The sequence below is a fragment of the Netta rufina genome, assembly GCF_964035555.1.
Source record: "Netta rufina genome assembly, chromosome: 2".
In the NCBI taxonomy this organism is placed as follows: domain Eukaryota; kingdom Metazoa; phylum Chordata; class Aves; order Anseriformes; family Anatidae; genus Netta; species Netta rufina.
This window is the reverse complement of record NC_140124.1, coordinates 20,510,358-20,530,108: the sequence shown is the minus strand read 5'-3', so window position 1 is coordinate 20,530,108 and position 19,751 is coordinate 20,510,358. Positions and strand designations below refer to the sequence as shown.

Below are 19,751 nucleotides of genomic sequence, written 5' to 3'. Positions count from 1 at the left end.
GGAGTGAAATCTCTCCTGTGGGGATATGTAGGAGTGTTTGTAAACTGGTGGAGCTCTGTGATCTGAAAAGATAACTTTTTAAGACCTTTAACTAAAAGATGGATATGTTTCATTAGTAACTTAAAACTGGAAATGATATAGATACAGGTGGATGGTCTGATGAGCTAAAAATTAAGTTGAAGATAGCACATTAATGATGATAAGGAGATAGACATGTAAATATTGGCGATATATTGTTTTCTTCCATCCTCGTTAGCGTTGTAACCCACTAAGAGCAAAGAGAAGAAAACCAACATTGTTTTTCCTTTTTATTTCCTCTGGGATGAGCCTGAATACTTAACTAAATTGCTGGGAAGACAAATAGAGTGGAAGGGAAGAAAGAAAAGAAGGAAGGAAGAAGAGAAATCACCAGAAATTCTGGGCACTAACTGTCCCTGTCACGGTGTACACTGGTAGCTGCCTAAGTTGAAAGCATGTCTGTACATCACTGAAGCTTATGCCTGTGAGAGGTTTCAACTCTAGCCCAGGACTGCTGTCTGTGATTTATAGTAAATAACCCGTGAGCCATCCCTTAGTCTTTTCAGACTCAATGGTTTATGAGAAAAGGTATGTCTGAGACCATTATTGGGACATACCAGTATCTTAAGGGACATTGGACAGAGTTACAGGCAGAATAGAGAAATTCTACATTATTAACCTTTTTACCTTAAACCCTGAGGAAACAAGGTTAATGTGACTGTACTGCTATGGTATTTGTCCACAATACTTTGCACCTAAATGCATATTTAGACTGCAAGCCAATTTTAACCAATCGTGATGGAGATGATAGAGGTAACAAGGATGTTATATCTTTATAACTTTCTGGGAAAAAACAAAACAAAACAAAACAAAACAAAACAAAACAAAAAAAAACTATAGAAGCATATGACAACCTAATTTTTACTTCTCTTTTTTTCTCCAAAATAGACAAAATGACAGCATGAACTCAATAGACAGCTGTCCTCTTTGGCCTGCATACTTTGACCAACAAATCAACACACATTCATTTTGTGGTACCACACAAACTCTTGTCCAGCAGTATCAGTTTATGTGAAGGAGCTGTAGGGTGAAGATGGAGGAAATCATGAAGACATGACGAGAAAACTGATGGTATTGAGAATATGAATGGGCATAATAGGAATAGGAAGCCAGCCATTATTAGATCCATTGTTAGCAGAACATCTTTTCATAAAGTGTTCATAATCAGCACTATATAGAATGTAATATTTCAAGATACTAAAAGTTTTAATAAAGAGACAATCTAGGGAATAAGGAAAAATGCACATTCTTAGCACTTATACTGCAATTTGTGGCTGGAGATTGCTTGAATCTGTAAAAAAAAAAAAAAAAAAAAAAGTTTCAAAACTAATTTCCAACCATTGTCTCACAGACATAGTCCATCAATCAAGACTTTTTCTTCTGGCCTGTCCCCTTTTCAGAGGCAGAGGAACAGAGGCAGGCTCAGTTCCTGCCCATTCCCAGTAGCTGAATGTCTCCTCTTCTACTTGTATATGGAAAATGTCTACAGATGCAGCTCAGATGCAGCTGCTACCTGGGGGTAGCAAATTTTTCTGGAATTTTGACCATATTGTCACACACACAAGATGGGTACCTCAAAAGGAAGCTGTAGTTCTGTGGCTGCCAACATTGCAATCTTGCAGTTTGACCCCAAAGTCAAACACAGGGCAAGGAGAAAACTTTTGCTGTTTTTGTTGGTTTTTTTTGTTTGTTCTTAGCAATGTTGAGCTTTTTTTTTTTTTTTTTTGGGTCCGTTAAGATGTACTTGTAATATGCTCTGTCTTAAAAATGGATGTGCCCAGACCAAATACAAAAAGGCTCTTAAACTAAAAGACAGATTTTATTGGAATCTGAATCAGGACACTAAATAGAGAAAACTCAGTGATAATAGGGCTGACTGAGTAGACATAAAAGGATTTACTCACTGCTGTCCCATTGCCTATATGTCCTTGTAGACATGACCTTGCTTCCTGGTTTTGTTGTGGTTAATTTCAACGCTTTCTGAGAGGTTTTTCTCCTCTGGCCCTAGAGAAATTTCCCCCCAGCCCTGATTTCGTTCCCTTTCTTCCTGTTCTTTCTTCCCTTCTTTTCAGGACAAAAGGACAGAAAAAAGTGGGCAGGAAATGTTTAGATGACAAAAATGGCAACTGTAAAACAGGTCATCAAGTACATCATGAAAAGGAGAAAAAATGACATAACATTCAAAAGAATTGCTAAGAGAAAATCTTTCTAGTAAGAAAAACTACACAAAAAAAATAGAAAACATTAATGTTTAGTCTGTGTCAAAAGATGGAAAACTTATATGTAAATATGTTCAGTCTACTTTTACATACTACGTATGAGGTAGCTTACTCAGGTGATCTTTAGGAACACATTTTCAAATGTCATCCTTGGATATAGTGTGAATTTATTTATTATAAGTGTAAAAGAAGTGATTGATGTACAGTAACATGATACATTTCTTGCTCTCATTCTTGGAAAAGTTTTGTGAAATTAAGATATCACTTCTTTCAGTTATTTGATGTAGAAGAATAAAGGCAAAGCCTTGTGCCAGCTTTGCAATAGTCTGTTTCAAGAGCAGCAAAAAAATATCATCTGCCAGAACCATGCAGAAATATTTTATTATTTCAAATTGATGAAAAATTGCAATGTGCTTGCATTCAGAGAAAAAAAAAAAAAAAAAAAAGGGGGTTGATGAGGTCAGTTTTTCATCTGACTTCAGCTTATATAAGTCTTGGTCCTAAGCCTTACTCCACTAACACTGTGCCTTCACAAAATTAAATCTGTCCCTTATTAATACGGAATGTTTGTCGTGGCTCCCTGCCACCTTATCCCAACTGCTGACATAAGACTATCAGTAGAAAAACAGAACACAGCAAGAATTCATTGACTTCAAAGATTGTTAGGATGCTACCTCTATCAGTTCAGACTTTTTACCAACAGTACAGGTTAACTAGGTTTGGTTTTAATTCTGCCTGGTGGTACACATTAAAGGAGCATAAAGTCTGTTCTCAGTGGTTCAAGTACAGTGATTCTTGCACAGCAGTATTAACATCAGGGGAGTAGTTCTGCATTTTTCATCTGTACTACATATTCCTTGGCTGCAATCAAGAAAGAGTTTATTGAATGAATAAACTGAATGCTGTTTGAAATTCTTCTATCGTTAGCAATATCTCAGCATACATTATTAAAAATAATATGCAGTAAAGACCATGGGAAGGATTTTGCTTTATCAAAGTGCCAAGTATAACATTGGAATAAGCTGTTTGGTCCTTTATTGAATTCAAACAAATGAGCCAGATTTTGATCTATTTTCCTCAGCAAAAGTTTCAAGAATGCACTTGGAGTTCACAATTTTCTTAATGTCAACTAATAAACTAGTATTCAGTGCTGAAGTTTTGAAGATTTGAGCACTGATGACAGAAGAGATAATTTAGCTACTCATAATAACAATATTTTTTTCTGGTTTCTGTTAAGTAAATTACCTCTGCTGTATGCCATGATAATACTCTCATTGCAGCTGAATACCAGAATTGAAGTTTTTGAGAGGGAGGTGCCAGGGAGTTTATGATCTTCCAATTAAATACTGTGTCTGAACAAGTATGCGTGAGGGTTTGAATTGAAAATGCATGGGAATCCTTAACTCCAGCCTCTCCTAAATTCTGAAATCTTGACTCTGTAACCATAACAACGCTAAGAGAATGTGGAGCTGGGAGAAAGGTTATGATGAAATTATTTTTATTGCATCTGAAGTGTCTTAGGTTCTCATAAATTGTTTAAAGGTCATTTTTCTGAAAATTTCATAATTTTAACTTCTTAGCATGATGCTAGAAAGTGAATTCCCCATGCTTCTGTGGAATTCATTTTCGTTATGAGTCCCAACATGATTTTTTTTTGCATGGATCACATTGGCACATGTTAAATTTAATGCTGGCCTTTTCTGAAGAATGATTCAAATGGAGTTTAAACCAATGTCTGTGTATTAGATGGATGGTAAGCAAAACAAAACTTTTTTGGCTTTTTGGTTTTGTTTTCTTATAGGTATACATTTAAAATATAGAAAAGAAAAAAAAAAAAAAAGAAAATATCAGTATGTGTTGATATAATCCTAGCCTGTGCTTGTGCATCACATTTGTACAATGCTGAGAAGCAGAAGGATCAGATGTTATTGTATAGTGGTGTCTCCCATGTAAGCAGATAAATTTATGACTGTCCGGGAATGACAAAATGATTTATAATCTCTAATATGTACTACAATCCACCTACCATGAGCGATGTCCTGTGTTGGCAGGCTGTGGCTAAAACAGACCATTTCAGCTGATAAAAAGAGTACACCAATGCTAGAAGGGAGGTGAGGGAGAAGGAAAGAAAACAATTTTATATTTTTATTATTGCATCATATATGTGGTTTAATACAGACAAAAAAAAACATTCATTGTTCAAGGTTTTAAAATAATAATTTTTTTTTTTACTAGGGAATTACAGGTTCATCCATATGAAAGCTATTCAGAGGGTAAATATAAGTAAAAAACAGATACGTGAACTTTGTAGTAAATATCTATTATTTCTTTCCCAACTAAATGTAGTGAAGGTAATAAACTAGACACTATGCAGTAGAGTTGCAGTTTGATAAAAGACAATAAGAATAAAGATTTAAAAATATATAGAAAAAAATAAGCAGGAAAGGAAAGGTCACTAAGGAAAAAATCTATCCACTGTAAATATATTCAGATTCTTATTAGGCTTTCTAATGATACTTAACTCCATCTCTTCTATCAACAGAACTCTTATTTAAGCAAAAAGGTGTTTTTTTTTGTTGTTTGTTTGTTTTTTGTTGTTTTGTTTTTTCTTTGAAATCTAACAGATCTGTCTTAAGATTAGTTTTCTGTTCTATACTTCATTGCATTATTTCCTCTATAGTTTTCCTAATTTTACCTAAATTTGAAATCAGTGCCATTTCTGAAAGCAAATGGATTTTGCTACCAGCTGTCAATACACCTGCATGGTCAGACTTTCTGTTAGGTCTTTTCTTAATCTTTGTTCAGTCCTCTAGAAATTGCAGCCCTGGGCTATATTGAAAACAAACATGCAAAAAGCAGATTTTTTTTTTTTTTTTGAGATTTCTGTTTTTCTGTCACCTTGTCCTTGCTCCCTCTCCCTCTTCTTGGAATATACTTCAAGAGCATATCAAGCATCAGTTCCAAACCTGTGTTCCATGAGTAGCAAAAGGAAGGGAGGAGGGAAAGATGAACAAAGGAACACAAGAGGGGAACAAAAGAAAGGCAGAAAATTAGACCCAAAAAAAGTAAGAAAGAAAGAAAAAAAAAATGTGAAGTGAGAATTGAAAACAAGATAGACAGCCAGACTGGCATAAAGCACTGGTTCTTTACTGTAAGCTGGTACTTTGTTGCAGCAGTTCAGATACCTCTGTACTGACATAGACTTCCTTGAGTAGATTTACTTCATATTGTAAAAACTTTTTTTTTTTTTTTAATAAATTCAATCTCCTAGTTTCATATTAGAGTAATAAAAAAATGGTGATATGCCCCTTTTTACTGGTGAAATGTCTCTGTGCTAGCTCTGTGCTGGGAGATGGTGGAGTCACCATCCCTGAGGGTGTTTAAGGAAAGATTGAATGCTGTGCTTGGTGCTTAGGGGCATGGTCTAGTGTGTGATATTGGTGGTAGGGGGGTGGTTGGGCCAGATGATCTTGGAGGTCTTTTCCAACCTTAATGATTCCATGATTCTGTGATTCTGTCATTTGACGTACCTGCACCAAAGTTTCCTCAGCTAACATGGTGCCAGCCCTGCATTCCCAGCCTTTTAATCCTATTTCACAGAATGACTGTGTTTCAGTGTTTTATCCTTACTAAAAATAGCAAGATTTTTTTTTTTTTTTTTTTTTTTTATAGGTGAGGTTATTTATTCTGATTACCAATTTTTACAAAGCACAGTTCCAAACTCAAATGGAGTGGATTGATACTCACTTAGGACTCAATGACAATTTGAACTCTGATCTCCCTTGGTCAGTGATCAATGTACCAACAACACTGCTTCAAGCTATTTATTTCCGATTGTGTCAGTGTCTCATGTTAGCATCAGTTAGAATTAAACAATATGCTTTCTGATGGTTTGACCTTTGAACAAGGTTGGGTTGAAATATTACTTTTGTCCTAGAGAAAGTTCTATTGAAAAATCACATAAAACAAGCAAAAAATGCTTTTGTAGTTGGTTGTTGTTGTCATTTTCTGTTGTTGTTTTGTGCTTTTTTGTTTGTTTGTTGTTTTTTTGTTTGTTTTTGTTTTTGTTTTGAAAAAATTTGAAGAGTTTTATTTTGTTTAATGGCTAGAGAAATGGATAGTCATTTCTCTGTTGAATCTAACACCAAATACTTTCTTCATTGCCAGGAGTAGCTTTATAATTTGTCTCACTGGGGCTTTTAACCATCAGTGTTCATTATAATAGGAAGTCTGTAACCAGAAAACTATTATCTAAGAAGGTGAGAAAAGATAGCATTAAAATGAGCATAAATATTTGAAATGGTGAATTTCAGGTCTGACCATCTGCCGTGAGTGAATACCTATGCTTCATTGCTTTAGCTGAAGGAATGTGTGCCATCAGAAAGAGTACATGCTACACACAACCCATCAATGAATTCTGGGGACTGTTTCATTGAAGAGTAAAGCCACAAAAAATTTAGTATAGGTCTTTATTTCCTTTTGATAAAATAAAATACACAGAAAAAAAATGGTTCATGTACAAGACTATCATGCTGGTTTGAATCAGGAAGAGGTCTACTGAACTCATAAAGCATTTTGTATTTTAAATCAATCTAATTATGAGCAGAATAATTTCAAAATCTGCATTTGTTCTGAGGTTTTTAGATAGTAGCCAGACAATAAAGCTATCAGGAAATCATGCAGGTTTCAGACACCAATGGAGTTTCTTTAAAAATTAAATTCAAACTCTCTGTGAAATATAAGGTTTTTCATGTGACTGCTAATTTCAGTGAAGAAATATTTGCTCTAAAATTTCCAATCATTGCTATTTAAAATGATTGAATCTGGAGACAGTATTTACCTTTCCATCTCTAATAAATGCATTGCCTAGACCTAACAGGACATTGCCTGGACATTCGCAAGCTGTCTGTGATACAAAGCTCACCTTTGTACTCCTACATTAGACCTCGTATATTTTTCATTTAAACAGTTAACAGCAAGCAGATATACTGACTGAGTCCCTTCTTCTAACAGGTATTGTTCTTATTCTATGTAGGCTGTAATTAAAACTTCTCATTGTGACTGTAAAAGCAGTGGGCAATCAATGTATCACACTGGGGACCTGGGAGTACCTGATATGATAGCATGCCCCGGGAGTGTTTAAAAAAAAAAAAAAAAAAAAAAAAGAGAGAGAGAGAGAAATGTAGAAAATGATCATGCCTATATAAGCATTTTCTTCTAATTTACCATCAGTTAGAACTTAAAGCTCTGCAGTCTCTAAGGAATTTCATTCTCTGTTTTAAGGATCCGTCTCCAGTACATAGCATTGAGTTCTTGGATTCTAAGACTTATTATGGCAAGGACTCCCCCAATTCAGTTAAGCAGTATGTGACAAATAGATTCTTTATTATTAGTTTAAGATGTATTTCCTTTCATTTTGATTGAATGCTCTAGAGGATAGACAGCAACAAGCAATTTTTCTTCCATTTACCATATATCATTTTGTTTACCTTTAGCATATCTACTCCCACTCATCTTCTGTATAAATTACAACTGATCTTTTCAGTCTCTGCCATATGATTTTAATCATTGTAATCTCTAATATTTTCTATTATAGTTTTTATGCCTAGTATGCTTTTATGATACAAATTGAGCACTTACTTTCATTAAATAATCTATGAGGATTCCCAGGTCTTTTCTCAGAGTGCTTACATTTGATTTAGAACCTGTTTATACCCCATATTATTCTGCCTCATGTTAATTCTTCTGTACTTGTCAGCTATGAATTTGGCAGTTTTCAGAATAAAAGCATATATCTGGGTCAGCAAATCCAGGCCCTTGTTATCACACACAATGTCATCATATAATTTTACTCAGAAATTTAGTTAGATTCATTTTATGACCAATTATGGGGAATTTCTGGCTTGAATATTCCTCTTTACCATGCTGTTTTACTGTGAATTTCCAATACCTGAGGTTCTTTGATGTACATGGCACCAGGTACAGAGGATACCAGCTAGATGGCTGACTCTTCTGAAGCAATGTGCTATGGGAAATGAAGGACAGATAAAAGGCTTTCTCTTCTGCTTTAATGCTAATATTTTTTCATAAATTTATTCGTAGCCAGTTTATACCCAATTGTGTGTGCCAGTATTCTTCATTAACATGAATACCTCTGTTGTTTATCCAAAGTGTTTCTAGAGAAAAACCATATGCCTTTTGGCTCTTCTTTCAGTAGACTAAACAGGCTGAACTCTTTTGGAATCCTCTTGAAAGAAAGACTTTCTGTTTGTCTGCTCTGTTTAGTAGTCCTCTGAATGCGTCTTTCTGAACAAAAGCAACCAGAACTGCACACAGTGTTTCAAAGAATGTCCAGTTCTTTCCCAGTGGGTTACTGTGTCCTTTTTTACATGCTACACCTTTTTATATTGTTTTCACTCCCCCCCACCCCCCACCACCAAAGGTTGCACTGTATTGATAATTCATAGTACTCTGGTAATATATCTAAATATTTTACTTCCTCTGCCATCTCCACCCAGTGGTTCAATGGTTGTAGGAAGCAGCACACCAAAGTTTGTACAAAGGTATATTTTTTTGTTAGTAGTAGAATCATGGAATGAAGGATGTTAAAGACCATCCAGTCTCAATACCCCTGCCATGGGCTGAGACACCTCCCACCAGACCAGGTTGCTCAAAGCCTCATCCATCCTGGACTTGAACACCTCCAGGGATGGGGCATCCAAAGCTTCTCTGGGCAGCCTGTGCCAATGCCTCACCACCCTCAGACTAAAGATTTTCTCTCCAATATCTAATCTAAATCTACCCTGTTTTAGTTTAAAACCATTACCGCTTGTCCTATCCCTATACCCCCTGCCAAAGAGTCCCTTCCCAGCTTTCCTGTAGGCCCCCTTTAGGTACTAGCAGGCCACTATAAAGTCTCCCCAAAGCCTGCTCTTCTCCAGGTTGAACAATCCCAACTCCCTCAGTCTGTCTTCATAGGAGTGCTGCTCCAGCCCTCTGATCATCCTTATGGCCCTTCTCTCGACTTGATCTAGGAGGTCCATGCCCTTCTTGTGCTGGGGGCCCCAGAGCTGAATGTAGCCCTCCAAGTACGGTCTCAGAAAAGCAAAGCAGAAAGGGAGAAACAACTACCCTGCCCGGCTGGCCACACTGCTTTTGATGCAGCTCAGGAAAACAGTTGGCTTTCCGGGCTGCAAGCGCACGTTGCTGGCTCATGTTGAGCTTGTCATCCAACAACACCCCCAGGTCTTTCTCCTCAAGGCTGCTCTCAACTCAGTCTCCACCCAGCCTGTATTTGTGTTCAGGATTGCCCCAGCCCAGGTGCAGGACCTTGCATCAAACTTGACCTTGTTTAACCTCATGAGGTTCGCACAGGCTCACTTCTCAATCCTGCTCAGGCCCCTCCAGATGGCATCCCTTCCCTCAGCTTGTCCACCATACTACACAACATGGTGTCTTTGGCAAACTTGCTGAGGATGCACTTGATTTCACTATCCATGTCACTGACAAAGATGATAAACAGTGCTGGTCCTCATACTGACTCTTGAGGAACACCACTCATTACTGATCTCCATTTGGACATTTCCATTGACTGCAACTCTTTTAGTGCAACCATCCAGTTAATTCCTTATTTACTGAGTGGTCCATCCATCAAATCCATGTCTCTCCAATCTAGAGACAAGGATATCATGAGGAACAGTGTCAAAATCCATCTCTGGATCTCAGGGATTCTCTGTTTGCCTCTCTAGCTGTGGTGTTTGAATGCTTGATCTGAAGCTCTTGACATTCAAGATTATCACCCACTTCACACATCTTTTCCAAGAGAGTTTTCTCCTTGTCCCACATGTCCTGTGATTTTAACCACAGAGGTAATCATGTGTGTCCTTGTTCCAGCTACAGAGAGCTGGCAAAAGTATTCATGATAAGTATGATATCTTCTGAGGCTATTCCTGCAATTTTTGCTGTTGGAATATTGTATATTTTGGATCAGCATTAAAGACTAATGAGAGAATATGATTATTTTTTATTTATTTGAGTACATTATTAATAACAGACAGTGCAAGCGCATAACTACCTTTCTGAGGTAGAGTTTACTTTTTCTTACAGTGGAATGAAGAGTTGCTGTTTTCATCATACTCATAAATATCTAGTGAAGCTTATTTTGCATAATATTGACTATAAAGGCTAGTGAACAGAGAAGCTTCTTCTACACTGATATAACAGAGGGACATAAAGTCTGTTTTCTGGAGAGAACTCCTTTTTTTTTCTTTTTTTTTTCTCTATGTATTTTTTTTTTTGGTCATCTCTTCTGGAGCAGGCTGTACTCCAATTGGGACGGCACTGCTCCTGAATAATGTCAACACTCATATATGTAATGATCCCCATGTTACGTATTATAAACATAGCAATGTTTATAATCTGCATTAAATGGTTAGCTGACTGTTGGTCACTCTAAATGTACACATGACATAGCAGAGTAGTTTTTTTGTATGGCAAATGTTTCAGAGAAAAGCAAAACAGATGTGTCTTGAAACAGAGAAAAACTGTTGTTGTTTTTTTTTTGGCCAAGAGTTACTGGTGGGATTGATGGAGGCAAGTAGAAATGGTTAATTCTGCACTTCCCATTTGTTAACTGTTTTCTGTCAGTAACTGAGTGAGTTATGCTACTGACACTTGTAGACAAAAATAGGAACTAGTATTGTTTTTACATTTATCACATGCTAAGTTTATCTCACTCCAATCTACTTAGGAAATTTCTGTATACAGAAACAGCTTTGGTTACTGTTGTTTGTCTAGCAGTTACTTTTTTTCTGTTTTGTCTCCATGACTTGTCAAGCAATTCCTTTTACACATGTGTAGATTTAAATAAATAGGTAAAAATAAAATTTCTGCAGGCATTTCCATGATCACAAAAGATTATTAACTTTTCATGATATTTTTTGATGTTCAATCTGTGTATTAATGCAAACTTTTAAAGGAAATTGCAATTAAATTATAAAATCTGAAGACGTGCAGAGGAGATGCTGAATGTATACTTAGTAATTAATGCAATTAATGCTTTGAATGCTGCTAGATTAACATTACCTATGATTTAATGCTTTTTTACCTTTTATATCAGATGCAACATAAAATATGAGGACTCTTGAAAAAGGTGAAACATACGTTTGCAAAAGTTAACATATTTAAAATATAGAACACTGTTTTATACTAAACAACCTTAGTCATTGTAAAATGTTAATAATTACTGTTGGGAGGGGGGAAAAAAAAGCAAGCAAATAAGCAAAAAGAAAAAAAAAAAAAGAAAACAGAAAAAAGAAAGAAAACAGATTTCAGCATTCAGTTTTTCACATGCTTTAAAGTCTTCTTTGAAAATACAGCTTGTTGGAACTTTCTCTTTCCAAGTTAACAAGGCACTGTGTTCATGCTTGCTCTTGGAGGTCATGGTCTTGGTTGCCTTCTGTCAAGATTTCCTCCTGTCATGGGTCACTATTCAAGACCCATGTGTAATACTGATGCATTAGAGTGGTAGAATTTTTTATCTATCTCACACTGAAGGAAATAATTGCACAAGTAAGGATCAGATGTCAGTAGGAAAATAAGCAATCAAGTACACATCTGCATTTATCTTGAGTTTTGCATATACTATCTATAATACAGCATAAAGTTTGATATTCTGAAATGCAGCACTATGTCAGCCAGACACATTCTTGTAAATTAAACTTGTCCTGAATGAACATAAAAAAACAATGAAAAACATGTCTGTTTTTCATTTTTTGAGTGAAATGAGGCATAACCCCAGGCACAGGATGCAGCAACATGAGCAATGTTAAAGTTCATTCCTCTGCATCACCAATATCTGTATTAGGAAATGATGAGCTGGAAATTCTACAACAAAACTCGGAGAGTTAACATTCTCTCCTGCAGGGTCACTTTCTTGTAAGAACTTGCTAATAGCAGAAGACATTTTGTCAGGCAGGATAGATTAGGATGTGCACTGGGATGGAAGGATTCAAATACTGTTTCATCTGTCTTTCTCTCCTGGCCTTCCTGTTTCAACTGTGAGGAGCTTCCTGTCTGAATGGATTGCAATGGCTATTTCAGATAAGCTTAAGACTTATGTAAAATATGTTGCTGCTAATTAGTCTAGATGTAATTAGTTCAAGGAAATTAATTGTACACAAATGATGTAAAGTTTCAGCTTCACAGCTCAAACAGTGAACTCAGGTCCTTTTCAGAGTTGCCTGTCTTAAAAATAAAATAGCAGAAAATAATTATTAAGGAACCTCTTCAAAATTCCCATTACCCTGATAATGAAAATTTAATGCATTTCCCAGAAGATATGGTTGATCTGTGCTCTGAAAGGTCCTTCCACCACATCATCATCCATGTACTCCCAGCTGCTCCCGTCAAACAGGAAGCTAATAGTGACTTTGAAGAAGCAACTTCTCTGCCTCACATCTGAAAGTAAAGCACTGTAAATACAGTCCTTGCACAGCAGTGAGTAGATAATTAAGTGTTCTCTTCCATTAACTACACTTCAAGTAAGCCATCTCTTAGGTGTGTGCCACAGGCTGCTATGACCTACCTGGAGTAATTAAAGTTCACTTCAGTATTTCATATGCCAAGCACAGCACAACAGAAAGTTGAAGTTAGACTTAATGTCATATATAGCTGCCTACTATTATTACTGTTATTCACTAATACAGCTTTGCAATACCAGCCAAAGACCAAGTCTTGTGGTTCAGACTGTATTGTTATGAATGCAAAAGCATAGGAGGATATGTTCTGTGCCCTCAGTAGAAGTATCTAAGGGAACCTCTTCCTTGAAGTAATACCATGTCTGGTTTGGAACTTGCCTTTTACCATTTTTTTCCTGGTATCTCTATTTGATTCCTTGCTGAAAAGGATGGCCTGCAATGGCTTCTGGATTTTGTTTTGAGAATGTATAAATTCACGTCATCCTTGTGGAACTTTCTGGGGCCTCAGAGCAGGTGGGCTTGGCTAAATAAAGGTTCTTTCATGTATATGTATATGTTTGATGATTCACTGAAGTCACATTTTTATCGCTACAGTAAAATAGAATGTTATTATTGCTTCTCTTACTAATATTAATACTAGTGTTATCAAGTCTGCAACTGTTTGAGAACTCAGCAACAGTGGGAAATGCTGTGAGGCATTCAGGACAAGTTCATCAAATGTTGCTTCTCTTCTCCTCTCCCTCTCTCATGTTCAGCTCAGCCAGATGCTAATCTAGCGGCTGCTAATGTTATCCAACTATTGTATAGCAGAGATAATATACAGAGGATAAGATTATATATATATATATATATAATATTATAAATATAATATAAATATATATATTTATATATATATATATAAGATTATATATATCATCTGAAGACCTGTAGAATAGTCTCATTATTGTGGATTTCTTATCTGCATCTCCTGTTATCCTAAATAAGGTAACATCTATAGTATTTATTCATTTTGCAATGAAATAACTGGAGTAACTTGTTTAGAATTATTTGTATGTTATTTTAAATTCAAGATCTAGAACTGTTATATCCTCTAATCTGTGTTATCAGCAGATTCCGGTACCACTGAAAGTTTCATTCTATTTTCTCCCCTCAAGTTAGTGAGTAATAGTTCTGCCACAATGATAGCACTGTAGTCAGCTATAGTTTCTACAGAGTAAGATAACCATAAAAGGATAAAAGTCTTGTAAAACATCAATAAAACAATCTTGTTTGAGATATTTAATGCAAGTTCTCCCTGCTCTGTGCACAGAAATGCTTCTTTTCAGCAGAAGCCTCATGCAGCATCTGTATCAGTTGAGAGACAAAGATGTTAATGAACAGATTTTTTTTGTTTGTTTGTTTGTTTTTTCCCAGCTTTAGTGAAAGCTGTAGGCTTCTCAACAAGCTGTAGCTCTATTTTTCTCTTGTTTTTTACTTGAGAAGATGTTTGCAAATTATGTATGAACAGCCAATTCTTAAAAAGAGTTCAATGGCTTTTCAAATTATAACTTGGATTTTTCTGATAACTTAATATTTTAACTCACTGGTGGGGATGATTGCTAATTTCCCCTTCCAAAGATGAAAATGAACAAATAAATATATGCACAAAGCTAAAAGTAGAAAATCTTCACCAACCTATACACTCATTTTTCAGGGTTTTTGTTCCTTAGTAATCCTTTTCCATCTTCAGTTTTTTGTTTTGTTTTGTTTTGATAATTAGCTATATTGTCCTTACTATCATTTTTTTCTTTGTCTTCTACCTCCTATAAATACTTACCATGCTACTTGCCTCACAATGTTTTTCCCTACCAATTTGTTTTTGAACTTCTCCAAATTACTTACCAAGTTTTAGAATACTATTCTTACCCCAACTTAATTCATTTGTCACTTTTTTTTTTTTTTTAAATACAGATATTAGAGGACATTAAAATGCAGATGTTAGAGGACATTTGCAATAGCAACGTAGTTTCACACAGTGGAAAGTCATTTCACTGGCCAAAATTACACACTGATAGTCAGAAATCAGTTACTGAATTGGTATGTGCCATGAAACATAAAACCATTCTGTTAGGATTGAGGCATTTAGAGGAGAATAAGTAGCCAACATAAGTTAGTTCATAGTCAATTATAAAATATATTAAAATGTATAAAAAGATAAAATTCCTGTAAGACTAAAAGGTATTTGACAGTTATCCATTATTCGAATACAGATAGCCTGAATAAATAGATATATTTCATCATTAAATGGGAACATAATAGCACATGAAAATATAATTAGTTATTACTAGGTAGTAGGTTTTCACCATACTCATACCAGTATAAACATTTGCTTTATCAGGACTATGTCTTTGCAGCTCTGAGGTGCACCATGCCCCGGTGGCTGCAGTGCAACAGATGGCACCTCTTTTGCCATATCTGAGTAGTGCTTGTGCACAGCTGCAAATCTGTTTTCTCTTTCTTACTTTTACAGTCAAGTAAGTTCTGCAGTGACAAGAAAGAGGGCAATTTTGGTTAAAAGCGTATCTAGCTCAGCAGAAAATCTGGCAAATGGGAAGAAAGGAAATTATACAATCGAGAGCAATCAGAAAATGATTTTGATGGGTGATTACCATCAGATTGCAATGTTTCTACATGGATCCACAGGGCTTGGTATGAGCCCAAGAGCAATTTCACATTTGTATAAAATCATCAGTCTGCATAAAAGAACAGCTTATGGATGACATGATTTTTTGTAGTATCCTGAAGAAGAAGGAGGACTAAAGGGACCAGGTATTTTCAGTCACTGAATACAATGGGTCTCGAGCACAGCTTGAGCTGTCAGCTGAAATTGTTCCACTTTTCCTTTAAAATGAATGTCAGAAGATACTACTGGCTCTAGTCTCTAATGCTAGGCTTCATTAATATACCAGTTACTAACCTTGAACAAAGTAACTCCTTAACCGGAGAAAACTCAGGTCTGTGGTACAAGATGGATTATACAAATCTTTGCTATCTTTGTCTGAGTAGGCTTGGTACTTTTCACACAGCATGGCCCCATAAGTCAAAACAAATTCCACATCAGTTTCTTTTGGTCTTTGGTGAAGTCATCTTTCTCTAGTCATCCCTGAGACTAGGATATAAATCTGTGTTCAGACACAACCTGATCCTTTCAGGATTCTCCAAAATTTCAGTGAGGCTGCAGACATATGCTTGATGCTCCTATCATCCTAACTGGCCTCTCCCTACATATATCTGAACACACTCCGTTGTTTTCCAGGAAAGTGAAATACTCCCCTCTCTCCAGAATGCCTCAGTTAACCTAGAGTGCAGCTGCTAGGATACAGCACATAGACAATAACATGTACTAACCCATGAAAAACAGCTCAGCATTCTTTCTCATGTGTTCAGATAAAACAACATTAATTTAAAGATTGAATTGTGTATATAAGAAATTTCATATTATACATATAAGGGTAGGAGAGCAAATCACAATTATGAAGTCACATCATAAAAATTGGTGACTATGAAAAAAATGTTGATATTACAGTGAGAAAGCTGCTCAGTGTAAAATTCCCCCAAATTAATTGCTTGTGAAAGCGTAAAAAGAAGACACGAGAAGTGAAATTATTTTCCTGTTCATGCAACATTAGTAGGACTGAAACTGGATTACTGCTGTCACTTCTTTCTTAAAAAAAAATAATAAAATAAAATTTGGAGTTCTTAAACCACCAGTCACTCAGATAATTGAAAAGCTGATAGAAGTTAACCCAGTGAGACAGTCACAGTGGGATTCAGATCATTAAATGTGATGCCTGAAATTTAGTTGTCAATACACAGCTATACCTCTACAATATAAAGAACCTTTACAGTGTAAAGTACCCTTCACACTAATCTTGATTTGGGGTGTGTACGTATAGGTACCTAGTGCAATTTGTGATTCCTTGGAGTACCCAGAAGAACTGTGTGGAGCAATCCAAATGGCCACATCCCACCAGAGGCAGACGAGACCCAGTTCTCTTTACCCCGGTAGTGAAGGACAAAATAAAAGCTACTAGCCCAAAGCTAAAACAAATAAAGAGAGAAATGATACACACTTGGGCACTGTAATTAACTGTTATGCAAGAACTTTAAAGCTCATGTCAGTTTGTATTTTGGTTCCTTCAAATTAAGATTGCATTTGAATTAAACAGCAAATTTACTATAATTTGATATGGTTACAGTTGTTAGCTCAAATTGAGTATTTAGGTTTTGAAGAGACATTTGTTGAATGGATATCTTTTTTACAATGAAATAGAAAAACAAAAAAAGAGACAGATATGGAGAGAAAACTTTCTCATCTCTAATTGTGTATCTTTCTCTATATTAGGGTCCCAGATCCCCAGTTCAGAAATGTATTTAACCCTCACATGAGGGAAAGTAGGGAAATGAGAAGTGAAATGAGTCAGATTTATTTTACTGTGAGGATAACTATACTATGTCAACATGGGTAAGGAAGACAATTCTAGTCTGAATTTTGATGGGTTTATGTTTTGTTTTTGTTTGTTTTGTTTTGTGTGGGGAGGATTCTTTGTTTCATGTATTTCTAACTTAAATTTCATTCTATAAGTCTTTGTGACTCCTTATTGAGCTTTGGTCACTGGCAGAAAAGCTTGAAGGATTTTTATTTCTTCTTTGCTCATCACAGCTTATGATTCTTGCTTGTCACTTTTTCAGAAATTTTTGTTTTATTCACAGATGTGGAAAAGAATGGAAAGGAAACCGTTGTCACATAAGTGCTAAGCCTCTTCAACCTCCAATTTCAAGTCTCCTTCGAAAAGGTGGGTCTGGAAAAAAGAAATATCTTTCTATTCATTCTTCAAGTGTTTCCTTTTTCTTATTACTGCCTTTGATTGCTCTGATTTTTGCAGATATTTGGATTGGGTTGTGTATCAGTTTCTTGCTGATTAAAATTGCAGCTGCTGCCTTGTGTTTCCTATGGAAGAAGAAAGAGCCTGAAATGTAAGTGAAACTTTTATTTTGTGTAAAGCAGACACAAATGTGGCACAAAACAATGGCTAACTGCCCAGTCTCCTTGGTTTCAACTATTAAATATCCCCACGGTCTGTGTGCCTACATATGCAACACTAAACATAAAACCTAATTTTGCAACAACCTAGTTTTGATCTTAGTGGAACCCGGACTGGAGACAATGAGTTATAGCTTAACTTTTAGATTAGTTTGATTAAACTTTATATAATTATTCTTAAATTATAAAATTAATCCATCCTAAGAGCAGTAGTCCTGATTTTTGTACATGGCATTTAAATATGAAAAATTTGATGTATTTGTGGTTTCTTGAAATCTCTGGGGCTAAATTAGTTTTTTAAAGGCAGGTTCACAGCTCTTCTTGAAGCTACTGTTAAGAATTTTCCCTGGGGGAACATTTTTACCCTAAAGGAACGGTTTTGCCCTAAAGGAATGGTTTTGCCTTAAAGGAACAGTTTTGCCCTAAATATTTCAACACTTACAGACATACAAGAACTCTCCCTTTACCTGTCATAACTGGATGGAAGAAGTGTTAGGTTTTTTTTCTCCACTTTAAAAGACTAGTGTTTTGTATAAAAGTCTCTGATAAATTGGAAAAATACAAGCTGATAAACTGCAGAATCATGTGACCTTATCCACAAATGATTGTGTTTGTTTTCTCTCCTTTACTTCCTACAGACACTCACAATCTGATTTTCTGTTTAATTTTGTATTAGGCCTCTTAATCAGTGGTTCTTTAGATGTGCCTCACCAATGACATGTTATCTGTTCCTTCCACCCACTTCCTCTACCTCTTCATCTCACACCCATTGTCTAGTCTTTCACTAGCACCACCCCAGTACAGACTCTTGGCTTGTGGTTCAAGTACTGGTCTTACTCATGGTGAAGGAGAGCTCTAGATGGCAATTTTTCTTCCCGAATACATGTTTCTTCCATCTAGTATTATGCTTGCTATTAGTACTGTGTAAACAGCAAGTACTAATTAGTCATTATATTGACAGCCCACTGCATAGAGATCATCTTTACTGAATAAAGCAACAACAACAACAGCAACAAAACAACAAAATTGGTGTTGTTTTATTTCAAAATTTATTTCAAGTGCTTTGGATAACATTACTGGTAGAACTGGTAAAGGGATCTCTGTGTATCCAGTTATTTGATTCCAGTTTATTTAAGACATACCCCTGACTGACGGTTCATTGTTTCACAGATCCCTTTTCTCTTAGCACTTCCTTCTCTGATAAGTTCTAGTTTCTCTCATCTTCCTAAGATAAGATTTTTTTTTCCTATTTTTTTATTTTCCTATAACATTTGTATTTCTCTCTCTGCCTATCTCTTTATGTATTCTGTTAGATCCTTTTCTATCAGCGGGTACCTAACAGTGTTGTCCATTTCAGGAATTCCTGTAGTGAATTGCCTTTCGCATTTTCGTGTTAGATTTCTCTCACCCCACATTTTTTTCTCCAGAATTCATCTTCAAATATGTCTCTTTTCCTTAAGCCTCTTCTTTGCTATAAATCTTTCTCTCTTTGGGGATGTTATCTCCCAAATGATCTACTCAGCTGTACAGACTCCTATAATGATGTTATTGCTGCTGACACCTTTCCTAACACTGCACATTACCCTTGACAGATAGTTGTCTATAAACACAGAAGGAAAATGGGGAAGCAAGAACTTTTAGTAGTTGTGCTACTGTTAATTGAGTGCATAGCTTCACCTACTTTCTTTATGTCTGCTTCACCTTCTGTTAAGTGGGAATAATAGCATTGCCTTATCTTACTTCACAGAGGCTTTAAGAATTAATTCATTTCCATTTATACAACCTGCTAAAGTACACATATGGAAAAGCACCTCACAGGTGCAAGATAAGGTGTATTACAAGAGCTGCTTGATTTTATTTTTTGTAATTTCAATTAATATTTTTGCAAATAAA

General features: G+C 35.8%; 1 protein-coding gene across 1 annotated transcript in view; it reads left to right on the top strand.

The window, feature by feature from the left end:
* The window catches only part of MALRD1 (MAM and LDL receptor class A domain containing 1), a gene marked incomplete at both ends in the record, with an annotated part of 250,210 nt that overhangs the window by 221,055 nt on the left and 9,404 nt on the right, over positions 1–19,751 (top strand). Inside the window, 2 exons of the mRNA XM_084281876.1 lie at positions 17,528–17,610; positions 17,701–17,791. Of these exons, the coding sequence (XP_084138002.1) occupies positions 17,528–17,610; positions 17,701–17,791 (174 nt within the window). The remainder of the gene's footprint in view (positions 1–17,527; positions 17,611–17,700; positions 17,792–19,751) is intronic.